This window comes from Macrotis lagotis, chromosome 3 (assembly GCF_037893015.1).
Source record: "Macrotis lagotis isolate mMagLag1 chromosome 3, bilby.v1.9.chrom.fasta, whole genome shotgun sequence".
Taxonomy (NCBI): domain Eukaryota; kingdom Metazoa; phylum Chordata; class Mammalia; order Peramelemorphia; family Peramelidae; genus Macrotis; species Macrotis lagotis.
This window is the reverse complement of record NC_133660.1, coordinates 9,603,521-9,623,374: the sequence shown is the minus strand read 5'-3', so window position 1 is coordinate 9,623,374 and position 19,854 is coordinate 9,603,521. Positions and strand designations below refer to the sequence as shown.

Here is a 19,854-nt window from a genome sequence, read left to right as displayed (position 1 = left end):
AGTAGTGGTATTGCTGGATCAAAGGGTATGGATATTTTTGTTGCCCTTTGGGCATAGTTCCAAATTTCTCTCCAGAAAAGTTGGATGGGTTCACAGCTCCTCCAACAATGTACTAGTAGATTTCCTACAACCCTTCCAACAATGATCATTATCTTTTCTGGTCAATATTGGCCAGTCTGAGAGATGTGAGGTGGTGCCTCAGAGAAGCTTTAATTTGCATTCCTCTAATAAGTAATGATTTAGAGCAATTTTTCATATGACTGGATTACTTTGATCTCCTCATCTGTAAATTGCCTTTGTATGTCCTTTGACCATTTGTCAATTGGAGAATGGCTTTTTTTTAAAAATTTGACTCAGTTCTCTGTATATTTTAGAAATGTCCTTTGTCAGAAATATTAGCTGTAAAGTTTGTTTCCCAGTTGACTACATTTCTTTTGATTTTGGTTACAGTGGTTTTTGTCTGTGCAAAAGCTTTTTAATTTAATGTAATCAAAATCATCTAGTTTGTTTTTAGTGCTGTTCTCCTCTCTTAGTCATAAACTGCTTCCCTTTCCATAGATCTGACAGGTAAACTAGTCCTTGATCTTCTAGTTTGCTTATAGTATTGTTTTTTATGTCTAAATCCTGTATCCATTTGGATCTTATCTTGGTATAGGGTGTGAGGTATTGGTGCAGACCTCTGTTCTATTCCTGGCATTTTTCCTGGAGTTGTTGGGCAGCAAACATCATATCGACTACTCCTCAACCCTTTCTGAAGCCACATTGGCTCTCAGGAAGGTGGCCAACTTCTAGGCGATGATCATCCTATTGAGAAGAACTCTGGGAAGAATCTTGTCAGCAATGACTAAAAGAGAAATACCCTGTGATTGTCACAGGACAATCTATTCCCTTACCTTTATAGAGTTAGACGTTGGAGGCATTCTTGAATTTGTGGGGAATAACCTCTTCATGCCATATAACCTCGAAAATTTCAGTCACCTATTGGATGAGCAATGGACCCCCCACCTTGTTCATCTCAGCTGGAATGGAACCAGCACCAGGTACTTTTCCACTTGAAAGGAGCCTAATGAAACTTTAGCTAGGGAATGATTGACTTCAACTTGAGGTAAACAGTCAGTGGCTTCTGCATTGATAGATGATGGTCTGTTAAGAACACTATGGAAGTGTTCAGCTCATCTCTAGGATCATGTCCCTATCATTAATCAATGTGGATCCAACAGCACTGAGTAATTGAGATGCACCATAGGTCTTTAGCCCAAAAAGAGCCTTCAGGACATCATAAAAGCATTTTGTTTGTTACTATCTGCATAAAATTGAATTTCATCTGCCTTCTTAGTGAGCCAAGAGTCCTGCATATCTCTCTAAGTTATGATTGGACTTTACTTTTGATGGAATTAAATGCTGTTTTCTTAGAAATGGATGAGCTGTCCTGCTGGTAAACCCTGTGGAGTTCTTGTTTTTGATTTAGCAACTTCTGTATTTCCCCATCATTTTCAACAAACCAGTGTTGGTGTTTATGAGTGTTCTGACCTAGATGAACAAATGCAGTGCTGATCTCTGAAAGCTGCCCACTTCTTTTCTGCTCCACTGTTGCTATGTGTTAGTTCAGTTTTCCCTCCAAGTTAGCAACAAACTGTTCCTACACAAAGAGACACTAATCTCTTGTAGTTTTTCTAGTATGCATTTTGCCTTGGAGTCACTGCTTTGTCACTAAAGAAATACTTAGTTTAGAGAGGATGAGTCTGAGATCTCTTTAGCACTCTGCATTACACATTGCCTCTGTCACTCTCATATCCTGCCTGTCTCTTCTCCTTACAATCATATAGTCTAATAGATGCCAATATTGCTTCAAGGGTGTATCCAGGATGTTTTATTGTGGTGATGAAAAAGGTCATGAGATGCACAGTAGAACTGACCATTGCTGTTGCTGTTTCCAACTCTGTTCCTCCCAAGGACTCCCTGTCATGTCTGGTAATCTGTGCCTACTCTAGTATTAAAGTCACCCAGAAGTATAAGCTTGTCCTCATTTGGTGCATTGATGATAAGGGTCTCTAGGTCTTCATAAATTTTTTCTTTCATTTCATCCCATCATGGTGGGAGCATAGGCACCAATGATGGTGGCATGGCAGTTTCCTGGAAGTGGCAATCACATTGTCATGAACCTTTCATTCACTCCCTTTGGTAGGCATTCAAGAATGTTGACAATATTAGTTGGGTTTTTTTTTAAGATTAATTTTGATTTCAAAACTTACCCCAGCTTTACAGTCTTCTCCTTCATTGTCACCACTCCAGAAAAACATGTATCCAACTCCGACTTCAGTAAGCTGATCTTCATTTACCAGTCTTGTTCACTCTGGGTTACTGTTTGGATACCATACCTGCTGAGTTCTCTGGCAATAAGAATTGTTCATCTTTCAGGTCTTTGGATCTTGTTTTGTCTATGAGTGTGCATATGTTCCATGCGTCAACGGTGAGTGGAATCTTCTTTAAAGTTTTGTAGGGTTTTTTTGTGTCTCCACTGCACTGTGGGATTCCCTGCCTGCTGCAGTAATCAGGCCAGTGTTGGGTAAGCAGATAATTTTTAGGGCACTTTTTCTAGTGCCTTCCTCACATTAGGAGATGAGCAGTGTGATTCTTAAAAGGACCGCTCAGTCACCCAGGGGGTTGCTGAGATCCACTGCTGCTTCCAATGGAGAAATGCCCCTGTGACCTTGGGTCTCCTGGGTGCAGGGTTGTGACTACAGCTTCCAATGTATTTACACCTGCTGCTTCAACACTTACCTGTCACCACAGGACTTTGAGGAATGGTTATGAGTGATGTCTTTCGTTGCTTGTATAAATTTGATGTAAGTGAGGAGCTACACAAAGTCAGCTGCCTCTCTTTTCCAAAGTTGTTATGATACAGCGTGGGAAGACAGCCTCAAGACAACTGGCGATGGCTCTAGATGCAGTGGATCACTTCGGTATCAGCACTTGCTTCAGCTGGGTTCATGGCTGTTGGAATGAAATTGTTCTTCTCTGCCCATTCCACCAGTGGAGGACTTCACCTACTTGGGGTAGACACCCCACACACACTACTCACCGATGAGTTTGAGACTCTATTGATTACCTTCAACCTGGTTTAGCCTGCCTCCAGGTGAAACACTGCTTTGCCCAGGGCATGACTGCTGTGCATGCTACAGCTTCTTGGAACCACAGATGTGAGTTACCACAGGTAGCGAAGGTGAACATCAAAAGGTACAAAGCAGCCCTGAAGAGAATTTGGCAGCTCTCAGACCAATGAACTAGTCTTTTTCATCATCTCTTCAGGGTATAGACCCAGTAGTGGTATTGCTGGATCAAAGGGTATACATTTTTGTTGCCCTTTGGGCATAATTCTAACAACCCACCAACTAACCAATCAACCTTTCTATTTTTTGCTTCACCTGATAGAAATACCTGGAATATTATTAAACATATATCTAGTTATATCTGTCAGTGGGTTTTCTGTGGTTTTGATATGCTATAAGAGATCCCTTTTTTGGGAAAAGAGCTTGTAAGGCTAAACTTTATCAAAATATGCTTTTTGTTTAAGGGGACAGTGATCATTAAACAGTGAACAGAGCAATCTTATCATTTCCTACATCTTTGTTGATTGTATGACTGAGAAAATATTGCCTATCGAGGATAGTTTTTTTTTATTTAAATTTTATTTTATTTAAGGCAGTGGGATTAAGTGACTTGGCAAAAGCTATACAGCTAGGCAGTAATTATTAAGTAGCTGAGGTTAGATTTGAATTCAGGTCTTTCTGACTCCAGGGCCAGTGCTCCATCTACTACTCTACCACCTAGCTGCCCCTAGAGGATAGTTTTTGAAAGTCTGCCTAGTCTTTTTTCATGTGTTGATCAAGGATGCCCTGCTGCCTAATTAATATTAATAATTGATATTTACATGGTATTTTAAAGTATACAAAGCACTGTATATACTTGATCTCATTTCAGTTTTATAGCAATATTATGAGGCAAGTAATATAGGAATTTCAGATTTCCCTCATTTTCAAGAAGAAACTAAAAACTCAGATATTATAAATGACTCGTGGATGGCCATACTAAGTTTCAGAGGAGGTAGGATTTGAATCCAAGTCTTCCTGGTTCCACATTCCTTCTTCCTAATTTCTTCCATTTCAGTACTTTTAACCATTATTCATTGATAGATCAGTATACCATGGTCCTGTATACCATGATCTTTTAAGTATGTCATTTTTGTAAAGATATCATAGAAATGGGAAAGTAAGCATACAAGTTGCCTTTTTATAGTGATTGTGTATGCATTTTTTTCTACTTGTTTAATATCCTTCCCACATTTAGATAACTTAAGAATTCTTTTAAATGTTTTCAAAATCGTATCATCTCAAGCATGATCTTTTGATGTGTATATACTTGATTTGGTTTGCTTTCTCTTTGTTTTATTGATACTAAAAAAAAAGCAAAAAACCTGGATTTTTTTAATTGCACTCAACTATCCTCCTGTAATACTTGTAACAAACAGTCAAACTAAAAGAAGCATTTGTTTCATGGCTACTTTTCACTTGTAAAGTCTACCATGTCTAATTCTTAGACGTCTGCTGTCAAAAGTGGTCATTGCATTTGAATTTTACTATTGCTAGTGTTGTTTTCTTTATGTTTTTCTATCTCATGTGTGATATTCTTTTCATTTGACTTCATTCTGCATAGGTTTATAGAAGTCTTTCCAAGTTTTGCTAAATTTATATTACTTGTTCTTATGCCTCAATAATTTTTAGTACACTCATCAACCTTTTCAGTCCATGAACACCCAGTTTTCAGTTTTTTCCTACCATAGATAACTTCCAACTCCTTTTTTGGTTTTGTTTCTAATGCTGTTTATACTTCATTTTTTAGCACATCTGAGATGTTAGAATCTACTAGATAGTTCTACTATCATTGATGAAGAAAATAATCATGCAGATATTGAAACATCCTATTTTGTCTTTCATCTCAGGCCAGCTTTTTACACACTCATTTTTTTCTACCTTTTACTTCCTACTTTTTTAATGAAATGATGCTGTTTTAGGATACCTACTGATCACAAATGATAAATCCTTAATGATAATTACCATTATGAAATGATACTAGGGGTGGCTAGGTGGCATAGTGGATAAAGCACTGGCCCTGGAGTCAGGAGTACCTGGGTTCAAATGCGGTCTCAGACACTTAATAATTACCTAGCTGTGTGTGGCCTTGGGCAAGCCACTTAACCCCGTTTGCCTTACAAAAAAAAAAAACAAAACAAAACAAAAAAAGAAATGATACTACTTAAGCTCTAGCCTCTGAAAAGTTTTACAAGTGAAGTTTATATTTCAAACTGGTATTTTGCCCTCTGCTACTGTGTCTATCTTGCCTGTAAAGATTAACTTTCTGGTAGCTAAAGTGGTTTTCAAACTTTTTTTTTTTTGGTTTAAGTTGATGAATCTCTGTTTTGTATTTTTTCCTTTTATTTTCCACTTTTAACATCAAAAATTTATTTGAGATATCAAATTGAAACTTTATAATTACACTTTCTGTCTTGTCATCTCTTTGTCTGATTTGATATGAATTTTGTATCTGTGATCCATTACATAGATAGCTGATTCAGAAAGTCTCTCCTCAGTAAACAGTTGATTCCTGTCTGTTAAATTGTAATTAGTTTCATTTATTTTTATATTACTTGGTACTATATAGTTTCTTTTTCATTTCTTATTCCTAAATCATATTTTGAAATTTAATATTTTCACTAAAGTCACTGGGTATAAAATACTTAAATTTGAAAGATCTTATTTTTTTTTTTTTTAGTTTCTCTGCCTCATTTGATGTTTAAAAATTTGGCATGTAAGTGGCATTTATCTTCATAAGATGTGGTTGTTGTTCTTTGCATATTAATCATAAATACTGCAAGGTGAGATAAGCCATCCTTCCGTTTGATTCATATCTAGTGAAAAACATATCAATTTTGTCATGGTTCAGTTCTTTCAAGAACATCCTAACTTGGTCCTTGGACAAAGATCTCACATTTAGAATATTGACAATTCTAAGCATATGTTTTTCAGTTATAGGGTGATTGTATTAAGGATCTTTGGTTTTTGTCTGAATTGGGAGAGGAAGTGTGTGTGTGTGTGTGTGTGTGTGTGTGTGTGTGTGTGTGTGTACACATACATACCTACTAACAACAAAATCACAAATTCTTGAAATTAGCCCCTGCTGTTCATAGGAATTCATTCTGCTCTAATTCTTAGAAAATTTTGTTTTACATGAAGCTCAATTCTTCTTTGTGATATTCTCATTTATTGCTGCAAGTTCTGCTCCCAGGGATGAATCACAATATGTCTAGTATTCATATTTTCTCTTGACTGATTATTTTCCTAATACTGAACCAGCTCTACATTCCTAAAATAAATCCCACCTGATCAAAGTACATTATCCTGGTGATAAATTGCTGTCATCTCTTTGCTAATATTTTATTTTTTTTTCTTTTTTTAATTTTTACAAGGCAATGGGATTAAGTGGCTTTCCCAAGGCCACACAGCTAGGTAATTATTAAAGTGTCTGAAGCTGTCTGAAGTCGGGTATTCCTGACTCCAGGGCCGGTGCTCTATCCACTGTGCCACCTAACCACCCCTTTTGCTAATATTTTAAATAAAATTTTTATGCCAATATTCATTAGGGAAATTGGTCTATAATTTTCTTTGTCTGTTTTTATCTCCTTCTGGTTTAGGTATCACATTATATTTGTGTCTTTAAAGGAATTTGGCAGGACCATACCTATTTCTCCAAATAGTTTATATAGTATTGGAATTAGTTGACCTTTAAGTGCTTGGTAGAATTGACTTTCTTGTATATGTTTCATTGCTCTTTAATCTTTATTTTATTTTTCCCCGGTTACATACTCAAATAAATTTCAACATTTACTTCCTAAACCTTGAGTTCCAAATTCGCTCCTTTCTCCCATCCTACTCCCCCTCACTGAGAAAGAAAGTTGCTTGATGTATTAAAAATGTCATGAAAAGCTTTACCACAATGGTCATGATGTAAAAGTAAACATAACACCCCCCCACCTCCCCCCAAAAAAGAAACCTCGAGAAAAAATATTTATTCAGTATGTATTCAGACAGCATTAGCTCCATCTTTTGGGGGAGGGAGGGAGGGAGAGACAGAGACAGAGACAGAGACAGAGACAGAGAGAGATATTATTCATAATAAGTCCTATTTCTTGCCTCTTTTATCTGGAATAACTTATTAGTCCATTCTACTTCTCCCTTTCCCTTTCTCCCAGTACATTCCTCTCTTGCACATTAACTCCATCCTTTTTATATGATACCTTCAAATTCAACTCCCACCATATCTGTATTTACTCCTTCTAATTACCCTAATAAATGAGAAAATCCGTATGAGTTATCAGTATCATTTTCCCATGCAGAAATATAAGCAGTTCAACATCATTAAGTCCCTTATGATTTCCCTTTCCTGTTTACTTTTATGCTTCACTTAGATCTTATATTTGAAGATTGAATTTTCTCTTCTGCTCTGGTAGTTTCATCAGGAAAGTTTGAAAGACTCCTATTTCAACGAATGTCCACCTTTTCCCTTGAAATAATATGTTCAGTTTTGCTAGGTGGTTGATGCTTGGTAAACCAAATTCTTTTTCCTTCTGGAATATCGTATTCCAAGCCCTATGAGCCCTTAATGTTGATGCTGCTAAATCTTGGTTTTCTTGACTGTGCCTACATGATATTTGAATTGTTTCTTTCTGGCTGCTTGTAATATTTTTTCCTTGACTTGGGAGTTCTGAAATTTGACTATAATATTCCTGGGAGTTTTCATTTTGGAATCTCTTTCATCAGGTGATGGGTGGATTCTTGTAATTTCTGTTTTACCCTTTGCTTCTAGAATATTAAGGTAGTTTTCCTTAATAATTCCAGAAAAATGATATCTAGGTCCTCTTCTTTTTTTTGGTCTTGGCTTTCAGGTGGTCCAATAGTTTTTAAATTACCTCTTCTGGATCTGTTTTCCAGATCAGTTGTTTTTCCAGTGAGATAGTTCACATTTTCTTCTAGTTTTTCATTCTTTTGGTTTTGTTTTATTTGGTTTAAGTTCTTGATTTCTCACAAAGCAAGCAATTTCTCTTTGTTCTGTTCTATATTTTAAGGGATTATTTTCTTCAATGAGCTTTTATATATCTCCTTTTCCAGTTCTGTTTTTTAAGGCATTCTTTTCCTCATTGACTTTTTGGACCACTTTTTCCATTTGGCCCAGTCTGGTTTTTAAGATGTTTGTTCTTTGTATCTCCTTCACCAAGTTACTGACTTGGTTTTCATGATTTTCCTGCTTTGCTCTCATTTCTCTTCCAAATTTTTTCTCCACTTCCCTTACTTGACTTTGAGCTCTTATATAGCCTAAAACCAATTCCTATTTTTCTTAGAGGTTTTGGATGCAGAAGCTTTGATTTTGTTAATCTTCTGAGTGTGTATTTTGATCCTGCATGGGACCAAAGTAATTGTCTTTGGTCAGATTTTTTTTCTTCTGTTTGCTCATTTCCCCAGCCTATGACTTGAATTTAACTCCTTGTTAAGGTGGGGCTCTGCGTGGACTGTGCACTGTCTCAGGCTTTTGAGGGTTTTTTGCAGGTGTTTTCAGAGATAATTCTAGGGACCACTAAATTTTCAGTTCTCCCAAGGTCTTATGAGAGACCATGACTACTGGTTTCCTGCCCCTGTGCTCTGGTCTTTGGGTGACTTCAAGCGCTCCTTTCTGCCCTGGAATTGTGAGGAGGGTCCCTGCTCCACTACCGCAGGCAGTGAGCTCTGATGTGCTTCTGTTGCTCTTAGTGGGACTGGGGCCCAAGACCATGACCTAGATCTGAGTATGAGCAGAACAACAGAGTCCTGCCCCAGTGATAGTGGAGAGACCCAGTGTCCCCTCCACCCCACCCCACCCCCACCCCTCCTGCCATTCCTGGTCTGAGTGCTCTAGAAGCAATTGCCTCTGTTAATTCAGTGGCTCTGGAGGCCTGCCCCGGTTTACTAGGGTCTGGCCTGTGCTGCTGGGGCCTGCGCTGGACTGTTCTCCATTCTCACCCTGATGCAGCAGAGTTTTCCTGCTGACCTTCCAAATTGTCCTTGGCAATCCCTGGGCCGAGAGGTCTGGAAGCTGCCACCACTGTCACTGATTCAGGTGCCCTGTGGTCTGGTCCTGGATATCTGGGGTCAGTTTGTTACGGTGTTTGCCTGGCTGCATTGTGAGTTCTTTCTAACCTGGTGCAATAGACCCCTTGCCACAGATCTTTCAAATTATCTTGGGCTGGGAAATCATTTTCACTCAGTATTTTTGTGGATTTTGCCACTCAAGAATTAGGTTAACATTATTTAAAATTATTTGGAGTGGTTTGGGGAAAGCTAGGGTGAATCCCTACCTTTATTCTACCATCTTGACTCAGTAGAATTCATTTTTAAATCCATTAGACCTTGAGGATTTTTCTTAGGGAGTTTGTTGATGGTTCAGTTTCTTTTTCTGAAATGAGGTTGAATATTTTATTTTTACTTCTGTTAATCTGGGCAATTTATAATTTTGTAAATATTCTTCCATTTCACTTAGGTTGTCTGATTTATTGATACACAATTGGGCAGAATTGCTCTGAATTATTGCTTTCAATTTCCTCTTCATTGGTGGTGAATTCACTCATTTCATTTTTGATACTGGTAATTTGGTTTTCTATCTTTTCTTGGCAAATTAACTGAAGGTTTATCTATTTTGTTGATTTTTTTATTAAAATAATTCAGTTTTATTTACTAGTTCAATAGTTTCTTTACTTTCTATTTTATTAATTTCTCCTTTGATTTTCAAGATTTATAATTTGGAATTTAATTGGCATTTTTTCTTTTTTTGTTTTGCTTTGTTTTTTAAAAGGCAATGGGGTTAAGTGACTTGCCCAAGGTCACACAACCAAGTAATTAAGTGTTTGAGCTGGATTTGAACTCAGGTCCTCCTGACTCCAGAGCCAGTGCTCTATCTAGACACTGTGCCACCTGGTTGCCCTTTTTGTCTTTCATTTTCAAAGAGAATCAGTGACATCATAAAGCTTAACTGGTACATGAATTGGATTTAAGTGAGGTGGAGTTGCTTACTTTCTCTTCCATAGTCATCATAGTCTAAGACAAAAGTCAGGGATACTGTTTATGGTGCCCAGGCTGTAGTGGATGACCCTGGTTGTCTTTGCTGACTGATCAGAATCCATGTGTTCCATAACTCCTGTTTCAGCTTACCTTCATGACTGATGAAACAAATTCTTCAAAGTTCCAAAATATTTTATCCTTTTTATGTTCCAAGAAGACTTTGTTCACTTGATGCTTTTGCTAATCTAAAACAAAAATATCAATTAACAAAATCCTACTAGGAACACTCCTTGATGCACATCAACTAAGCATTCTAATTCTAAAATGATCCAGAGAATGACTTGAGACAAAACCTCCTATTGTCTTGTTTGAGATGGACAGATCGATCTTCTTTACTTTCATTGTCATGCTTAGACAAATTTTTAAGTATTATATTTGCTGCAATTTTATTTTTTGAGCCAAATCAAGCAATGGCTCTTTTATTTTTCCTTTTAAATTATTCATGTGTAACATTTATACTGATTGAAAAATGTAGTGAGTAAGTCTTTAAACATAAGACTGAAATATTAAAATAACTGGAACACTACTAAAAAGATGAACATCTTTCACCACCTGTTGGGTGGTGACTCATGTTAAACAAATGTAAGTGAGGACTTTGGGAGCTTTCTATGGAAAAGGCAAGTGATGATTTGAGAATTGGGGCCTTTTAATATTTTTCTTGTTTTGTTTTCAAATATGCTTACCTTTTCTATGAGTGTTTTTATAAATATCACTGACTTTCTTGTGGAATCAGTGCTCCCCCACTCGATTAATGCATGTATGAGAAAGCATTTATTAAGCCCTTTTCCTAAGCCTAGCACTTTGTTAGGTATTAGGGATACAAATAGAAAAAGTAAAGCCTGTCCTTCTAAGTGAGAATCTCTCCGACTGGGGTAAGTCTACAAAAGAGCCTGGGGACCCTAGGACACAGTTGGTGGGCAGGTAGTGAGGCCTGGGGGTCCTGTCTCACTGGAGGCCATGGACAGTGTACAGTGCATGAGATGGGATCTCAGACACTTGTTGTGAGCCCTTAGCCTCTTGTCTCAGTATCCTCAGGCTGGGGTTGGTTATAGCAAATATCTTGACATCCAAGACTGGTAAACAGGGGGGTAACCCAGGTCTTGGACCCCTCTGGGGGTCTTGATGGGCTCTCTAGTCAGGACTTTTTTATCTGTTGGGAATAGCACTAAGGGATCCATGGTTCTTTTAATTGTAGTGGCAGGGAATCTTTTGTCCAAATGATGAGATCCAAGGAAGTAGCTGCTATATTATTCTCATTTTATAGATTAGGAAAATGAGGCCGACGAAAATGAAGGGACTTATAGCCAGTCAAGCAGGTAGAACTTTTGGCTTGCTGAACCCCAAGTATCATTGTTCTGCTGTTCACCAGACCACCTAACTGCCTCAGTTGAATAAAATGCTAACTTTCCATTATAGGTTGGTGAAAGTAAAGATGCAATTTTTTTTCCTATACAAATTTCTGGACCCCTTGAAATCTATTCACATATCCCCAAAGGGTTAACCTCAGTTTTTTTATCCTTGTGCTTTATTTCCATAGATAGAAGACTTGTATGAGGCGGGGGGAAACTTTGATATGCTTTTTATCACATTTGACTTTATCTTCAGCTGCTTTTTATTCTTTTTTTTTTCCTTTTCAGTGAATTAGTCACTTCTCTAGTCTTTATTTATGTGGTTGATTTTTTTTTTGAAACTCAAGTATAGGACTTCACATTTATTCCATTCAATGTCATTTTCATACAAATGTTTATAACTGCCCCCCCCATAAACCGCACACCTGGGAAAAGATCACACTTCAATACTACTACAAGGTTTAACTGATTTAATAGATTCTCTGACATCACAAAAAGAACTTCAGTCTTCTAAATCCAAAGATCTTGCTGAAAAGTCCCATGGTATCAATAGACCCAGAAAGGGAAGCCACTGTCCTGATTCCATATGCAGGAGGTCAAGTTGTGTCTTGGTGGCATTCCTGTCCATCTTGCTAATGCAGTCTTTGGGTGTTATTCTAAGTTCTTGACAGAGTCTGCTCAGGGCCTCAATGGCTCAAAGACTTTCGACCCTTCAGCATGCGCCGCAAAATAACTTGGACTCCACCAGGGGTGCTGAGTCTCCGAATCCATCCATGTTTATGCTTCCGTTTGATGTTACTGGGTTGATACTCGTTGCCTCGGGCCTTGGAACGAACCTGCTGATAGCACCAAGGTGCCAGGGATCTGTGCTGTATTGCATGGAAGCTGCCACAGGGATCAGTTGAGGTGCGAGTGAGGAGGGTGATAGTCCTGAGCTGAGGCAGCCATGGTAAGAATGATCTGGCAGCAGCTTCAGGGCCAAGGGGGAACCCGCCCCGGGTGCCCCCGAAGACACGCAGCACAAAGCCCATGCTCCCTCCTCTCTCTGCTTTTTATTCTTGCTAAAGCTTTGCATTTTATATAAACAAAATGGTCTGTTTCTAGTTTTTATAGTCATTTCTGTGCCTTGTTTCTCTAAGAACCTGAGGTCTGGAAGGTTATACTTTGTTCATGAATCTTGTTCATAAGTCTAGTAGTAATATTGATACAAAGAGGTGCCAACAGTGCATTAATGTGTTTACCTTCCTATTGTCTCTGCTAGCAGTTGACATTTTCCTCCTTAATTATCTTTATCAATTTGATGTTGTGAACAGGAGCCTCAATGTTGTTTGAGTTTTATTTTGTCTTATTAATGCTTTTTGGAGCAATTGTTTTTAATATGGTTGTTGAAAATTCAGATTATCTTCCCCTGAGAACTATTTGTTCTTCATATTCATCGACCATTTATCTATTGGGAAATGTCTTTTGTTCTTTTATGTTAGGGTTAGTTCCCTATATATCTTAGATATGGGACTTTTGACCCATTATATAGTGTAAAGATTTATTTCTGTGTTAATTATTGCTTTATAATAATTTTACCTGTATTTTTCTAGTTTGTGCAGAAGCTCTTCAGTTAAAATGATCTATTTTATATTCTGTGATCTTCTCTAACCCTTGTTTTTATTCTAGAGTTCTCCTACCTATTGCTGCTAATAGCATCTTTTGATTCTGATTTATGGTATGTGATAGGTCTAATCTTGATTTTCTTCTAGACTGCTTTCCAGTTTTCCCAACAGTTTTTGTCAGAGAGTGAGTGCTTAATCCCAATAGTTGGAGTCTGGATTTATGAAATATTTTGTTAACAGTGTGTTTGTTCATATATCCTCTGTATATAATCTTTTTATGTTTTTTAATCTTGTACTAAACAGTTTTCACGATGTCTGCTATTGTCATGATAATAATAAAGCTTGAGGTATACTGTTAAGATATTCTTCTTTCCATTTAAAAATTATTTTCCCTTGAAATTTGTGGTTTTTTTCTTCTTCCAAACTCTTCAAAAGTTTTGTAATTATTTTGTCCAGTAAAATAATTCTTTGCCAATTTTCCTATTTAAAGATGAGCCAGGTGCAACTAGGTGGTGCAGTGGTAGAGCACCAGCCCTGGAGTCAGGAGTACCTGGGTTCAAATCCGGTCTCAGACACTTAATAATAATTACCTAGCTGTGTGGCCTTGGGCAAGCCACTTAACCCCATTGCCTTGCAAAAATCTAAAAAAAAAAAAAAAAAAAAGACTAAAGATGAGCCAATGGAGACATAGAAGTTGTGATTTGCTCAGTGTTTAATTTTTTTTAAGTAGTTAATGTGGGAGAACCTGAACTAGAATTTTATAAAAATTGGGTCAGTGTGCTTTCTTTCTATATATCCCATACAGCCTCTCTCTGATGTTTCCTGCCACCTTTTTTTTTAGACTTTGCAAGGCAATGGGGTTAAGTGGCTTGCCCAAGGCCACACAGCTAGGCAATTATTAAGTATCTGAGACCGGATTTGAACCCAGGTATTCCTGACTCCAGGGCTGGTGCTTTATACACTGCACCACCTAGCCACCCCCCTGCCACCTATTTTAAAGAAACCATGCTTAAGGAATAAAATAGGGAAAAGGCATCATTATTTATAATGGCAGCTGTCTGTTAGTTAACAAATTCGCTACTCCCCCAAAAAGCTTTTCACCTAATACAGTGCAAAAACAATTATAATAGAAAGTAGCCAGTGAAAAGTGCCAGCATTGACTGCTAACATAGTATTGTAGGAGTTAAGACATGAATTGTATGAAGTGAGAAGTTGGGCTATTTAATTTTTTATTTTTAGTAAAAGTTGGCACAAAGTACTTTTTAGAAAAGCACTCTGTGATAAAGTCGTATTAGAGTTCCAATTAGAGTAATGGATAGGATTTACTTGGGTCCAGAGAAGCAATACTTTCATTGCAGTCAGTAATTGAGGAAGATGTATTGGAGTAATGACAAGAAAACAACTGTCAATTGGCCTCTGACCAGAGAAGGGTTAGGGTTAGGGTTACCTGTCTTCTTAGATTTTGTAGATGAAACACATTGTCTGGCATTGGTTTTTTTGGGGGGGGGTGTTTGCTTGCAACAGTAGTGATACTTAGACTTATTTTGAGTTATAATATTAATATCTAATTCAAAAATTGAGTTTTGTTTACATGACAGTTTTGAAAACTAACATAATGCTGAATGTGGCATAAATAAATTATTCTCCAGATGATCTTTTGAAGCAGTGAAAAAGCAGTCTTCTTCATCACTTAAGGGTAGTTCAACTGTCAGAAAAAAATGTGTCAACAGTAATTTTCAAGGCTTGCTCAAATATCCTTTCACAAATTAAATATTACTGTAGCCATTTGTCATATAATTCTATAAATTAAAAATACAACTTAATTTCTTTTTAGTTGCTAGTTAAATTTTGTAACGTTGCTTTTGAAACAATTTGAAGCCAAGGGAAGCATTCAGAAATAAGAGCATGAGTTTGATTTCTTCCTTCTCTTGTTCCTTCTTCCTTCTTCCTTCTTCAGACCCACCAGTCAAATTGTCCTGTTTCTGAGGTCACATAGCTAGGTCTTGTTCAAATTAAAGCCAATGATAAGTGAAGACCAACTTTCTTAGAGAATATTTATATTCCCCAAAGTGAAGCTTGTTAAACCAAGAGGTAGTATAGTGAGCATGAGAGAGAGTGACAGACACAGAGACAGAGAGAGAGAGAGATCTTTCGATTTCTCCTTATTCTTATTCTAGGAGGTCCTGCTTCTCCTAATCTAGCCAGTAAGTAAATCGTTGGTTAATGGCTTAGGTAAAATTCCCTTCCTACATCTTCATTTATCTTTGAACCCCACCAGAGTAATGTGTTGGGTCAAAAGGGTATGGTGTTTATTGATGAGCACGACCCCTGTGAGAAATACCTCTTTGTTAAGATTTGTTTTCCAGTAAAACTTTCAAAAATTAGAATGTGAAACACTGTACTGTTTGGTCTAAATATGTCATAGCTGAATATGGACCACATCATCAAAATAAATCTCTTTGAAAGGAAAAAAAAATTAGTTTGCACTAAGAAAAGACATCAAATTTTTTTTTTACAAGGCAATGGGGTTAAAGTGTCTGAGGCTGGATTTGAACTCAGGTCCTCCTGACTCCAGCACCCAGAGCCCTATCCACTTTGCCACCTAGCTGCCCCACACCAAGTTACTTTTAAAATACACAATTACTTTGAATGCTTTTTCTTTTTTCTTTTTTAGGTTTTTGCAAGGCAAATGGGGTTAAGTGGCTTGCCCACTAAATAATTATTAAGTGTCTGAGGCTGGCTTTGAACCCAGGAACTCCTGACTCCAGGGCCTGTGCTTTATCCACTATGCCACCTAGCCGCCCCTGAATGCTTTATTTTTAAATTTTATTTCTATCTTTGTTCATATTAGTTTATTTTCTTTTAAAGATTGTGAGGTGCACTCAGTTTTTCAAATGGCATTTCGAGCTTGGGGGGTGCTCCTTGCCCTCTTCATTTCTCTGTAGGTTTACTACCTTAAAGTCTCTCCCTTGAGAGACTTCAGAGAGTCAGTCCTGGAAACAGATCTCTTCTTATTCTTCTGTAACCACAGTTATTTTACGGATAGGGAAACAGAGGCTCTACCAGGTGAAGCAGGTTGCATAGGTGGTGACCACCAAGCTAGGATTTGAGCCCAGGTTTTCCAGCTCCACCTCCAGTGTCACTTGTACCACTCCATCCTCAGCATCGACCTAGATGGTCTCTCAGCCTCTCCTCTCTTCCAGGCTTCCAAAGTTGCAAAGAGCACACAGATATGACATTGTCACTCATCTGCTCAAAAAACTTGAGGAGTTCCCTATTTCCTATAAGGTTGATGATGATGATGATGATGCCAACCAACATTTTATGTAATTTTTGTCAGTTTATAGGTGGACATGATGGTCATTTTCAGTTGAGTTTCCCTAATCCATGCTCCAACTCAGTTTCCCTAATCCATTTTTCAACCTATTGGTCAATTTATTTCAAGGAGGATTTGGAACAGACTAGGTCACATTTTATCTACAAAGATTCTAAGGAACGTGAGGAGGAACATTCAAGGGGAAAAATAAACACTGGAGGACCAGAGTATATAGATAGAGAACATTGTTGCTAAGTAACTTCTAGGGTTACCCAGGAGACGGGAGTGAGGCTGTAGTCCTGATTATAGATACAAGAGTTGTTAGGCCTGTCCTAGCATCAGCTCAGAAGCACCACTTTCTTCTCCTACCCTTTCATTTAAAATTTCTTCATGGAAACTAGGGAAACTTTCAATATAAGGAGATCCTGTATTCCATCCATTAATTTGAAAAAGATTTCAATTTATTAGCCCTGCAGTTTTTTAAAAAAGTATAGCATACATATAATGTTGTATCTGTTTCTTAACTTTCTTTTCTTTGTACAGTGCTTCTAGATGCAATTATGAAAAATGGAAGCACAGCTGCAAATGGCCCACATTGCCGAAAACCAACAAGTGGTGGTGATCACAACAGGCCCAACAACACAAAAGACAATACTTTTGCTGGTGGTGAAAGTGGAAAAGCCTATACCAAAGATCAGGTTGATGGAGTCCTCAGGTATGGAGTTTACAAAATGTTTTTTATATTATGATTGTGATAATCATTTAAAAAGTTTGGTGTTGTCCTGAAAAGAGTCTTTGTAAACATGTAGAAAAGCTGAACTATTTGCATGTATGCAGGATAGGAGGATAGCTTGGGGGCAGCCTCTAGTGTAAAAGGTTAAGGAAAATGATTAAAATTAGCACTGTTTGATGAGTAAGTTGGCATTGGAGTTAAGAATATCTGGAGTCAAGGCCTTCCTCTAACACACTTTTTCTGGGTACCTCACTCCCTATCAGGACCCCTAGAGGCAGCTCCCCAAGAGGGCGCACTTGCATTGGGAGAAGGAATTTCCTCACTGGACAGTTCTATCAGTTTGTCAGTTCTAAACCAAAAAGAAAAAGTAGTAAAGTCCATTACTGGCACACAATGGATGATTAAAACTCTTGTAGCACAGGAGTTCAAAGACCAGGTGATATTAGAATGCAGAAGCTCCATAGAGAATTGGAGGGCTTAGGGGAGATTGAGGGGCATAATCTTTTGTAACACCACAGATCTGTCCTTTCTGCCTCATTCTCTCCTTAGCTCCTTGGAACCTACTTTAACATCCACTGACCACTGTTATTTCTAGAGTCAGTGACCACTGACTTAATGTGGCCAACTATCCAGTGGCCTTTTTCTGTTATCATTCTTTACCTGTCTTTTCTTTTTGTCCTTGCTGACCACCCTGGTTTTTGCCCAGGTCTTTGCTCCTCTTTTCTCCTCTCGACTTCATTCCCTCATTTCAGCAGCTGTATCTGGAGGGCCCCTCCCATTTCCAAAGGCCCACAGGTCCCCTAATCTGAGCCCCTTGCCTTTGACTTGGACTGGCTTATGTCTGAGGATCTCCTGCGGCTGCTGACTAGTTCATGCTTTCCTCTCCCTCACGTGGAGATCAGGGTTAACCAGGGTTGACATCCGCTGCTTTCTGATCAGAACCCAGTCTCCCTCCCATGTTGTCTAGGACTTGGATAGCATGCCTTCCCTCAGCTTTTCTTTTCTTTTTCTTTTCTTTTTTTTCCGAGTCAACAGGGTTCAGTAACTTGCCCAGGGTCTGAGACCGGATTTGAACTTAGGTCTTCTTCAGTGCCTCTCCCCCCTGTGCCTTCTTCTTCCCCCCCCCCCCCCGCTTCTCTAGCCTTTTCTGATCCTACTGTTTCTTATGGCAAGAATGCCCTCCTCATTGATTTTGTTTTGGAGATCTCTCCCATCAAGAAAAAGTGAGAGAAGCTTCCTCCAACCTCCTGGAAGCCCACCCCATCCTCTATCTAGGCTTTCCACCCAGCTTCCTCACCCTCTCTCTATTAGTCTGAACAGATTTTTCATAAACTGAATTTCAGCATTTGTTTTCATTGTGCTAATTTAGTTGTAAGCTGTATGTTGTATAGACTTAAACACTTTAGCGAAGGATTTTGTTGTTTTTCATTTCACGTGTTCACAAGGGATTTTTGTGAAGAAAGAAATGTTATCCTGTTGGCTTGCTGATTGTTGCATGATTATGCAAGCCAATTGCTCAGGGAAAAGCAATGCAATACTTTTCCATTAGTTGCATAAGTAATACACTATGAACAGTACAGCTATAAGAAAACTCTTAATTCTCTGAAGTGAAACTCTTTATTACTCTTTTTTTTAAAAGGTTTTTGCAAGGCAAATGGAGTTAAGTGGCTTGCCCAAGGCCACACAGCTAGGTAATTATTAAGTGTCTGAGACTGGATTTGAACCCAGGTACTCCTGACTCCAGGGCCTGTGCTTTATCCACTGCGCCACCTAGCCGCCCCTCTTCATTACTCTTGAGTTGAAATGTATCTGAAATGAAACTTAGTAAGATCAATATTTTAAAACTTTTTCTACTTTACTATTTTAAAATGCACCACACAGTCAGTGTAATTTAAGTGACCAATATGAAATCTTTTGAAAACTTAAGTAGGACACCATCACACTTAACCCATTTAAGGCATCATTTTCAGAAATTTTGCTTTAGAATTTAAGTAGCTTAAAATTGCTGATTTTGAAACACCTGTATAACCTTTTTAATTCTTGCCCTTCATCATTTCATTATTTTGTTTGTGTTTGCTAAGATAGTGCATCCAATATCACACAAAAGTTTTTCAGAGTGAAAATACTAGTTTTCATATTTTGGAAATAAGGACCCTGGGACTCTTAAAAAGCTAGCCTGGGGCAGCTAGGTGGATAGAGCAAGGGTCCTGGAGTAGGGAGTGGAGTTCAAATCCAGCCTCAGACAATAATTACCTATCTGTTTGCCTTGGGCAAGGCACTTAAACCTTAAGCCTTGCAAAAACCTTTAAAAAAAAAAAAAAGGCTTGCTCTAGATCCCAGCACAGTAGTACATTGTTTAATATTGAAAAAGAGCATAATTTTTCTTTCTATTGTATGAAATATTAAAATTAATCTATTTGAGCAAGATATCCAGAATATAGCTTGAAATTTCAGATTTCAGCATGTTGCACATAAAAAAATATATAATTTAATGCTGTTAAGCAAGAATTTGTTTTATAAATTCTTTTGTTATAAATGAATGAAAAGAAAAACCTGCTAGAGTGAGAGAAAATTGTACATTCCATGAAGCACGAATTTGAACTAAGTCAGGTAATTTCTGGTCTTCAGAAACTCTTTCCCCTCCCTCTTG

The 19,854-nt window shown here is 37.9% G+C and overlaps 1 protein-coding gene across 2 annotated transcripts in view; it reads left to right on the top strand.

Moving 5' to 3' along the window:
- The window catches only part of DNAJB14 (DnaJ heat shock protein family (Hsp40) member B14), a 79,614-nt gene that overhangs the window by 23,052 nt on the left and 36,708 nt on the right, over nucleotides 1–19,854 (top strand). For both annotated transcript variants that reach the window (XR_012476816.1, XM_074228099.1), the window contains exon 2: nucleotides 17,015–17,186. Coding sequence is in view for 1 of the 2 variants with exons in the window: in XM_074228099.1 (XP_074084200.1) it covers nucleotides 17,015–17,186 (172 nt within the window). In the remaining variant the exon portion in view is untranslated. The remainder of the gene's footprint in view (nucleotides 1–17,014; nucleotides 17,187–19,854) is intronic.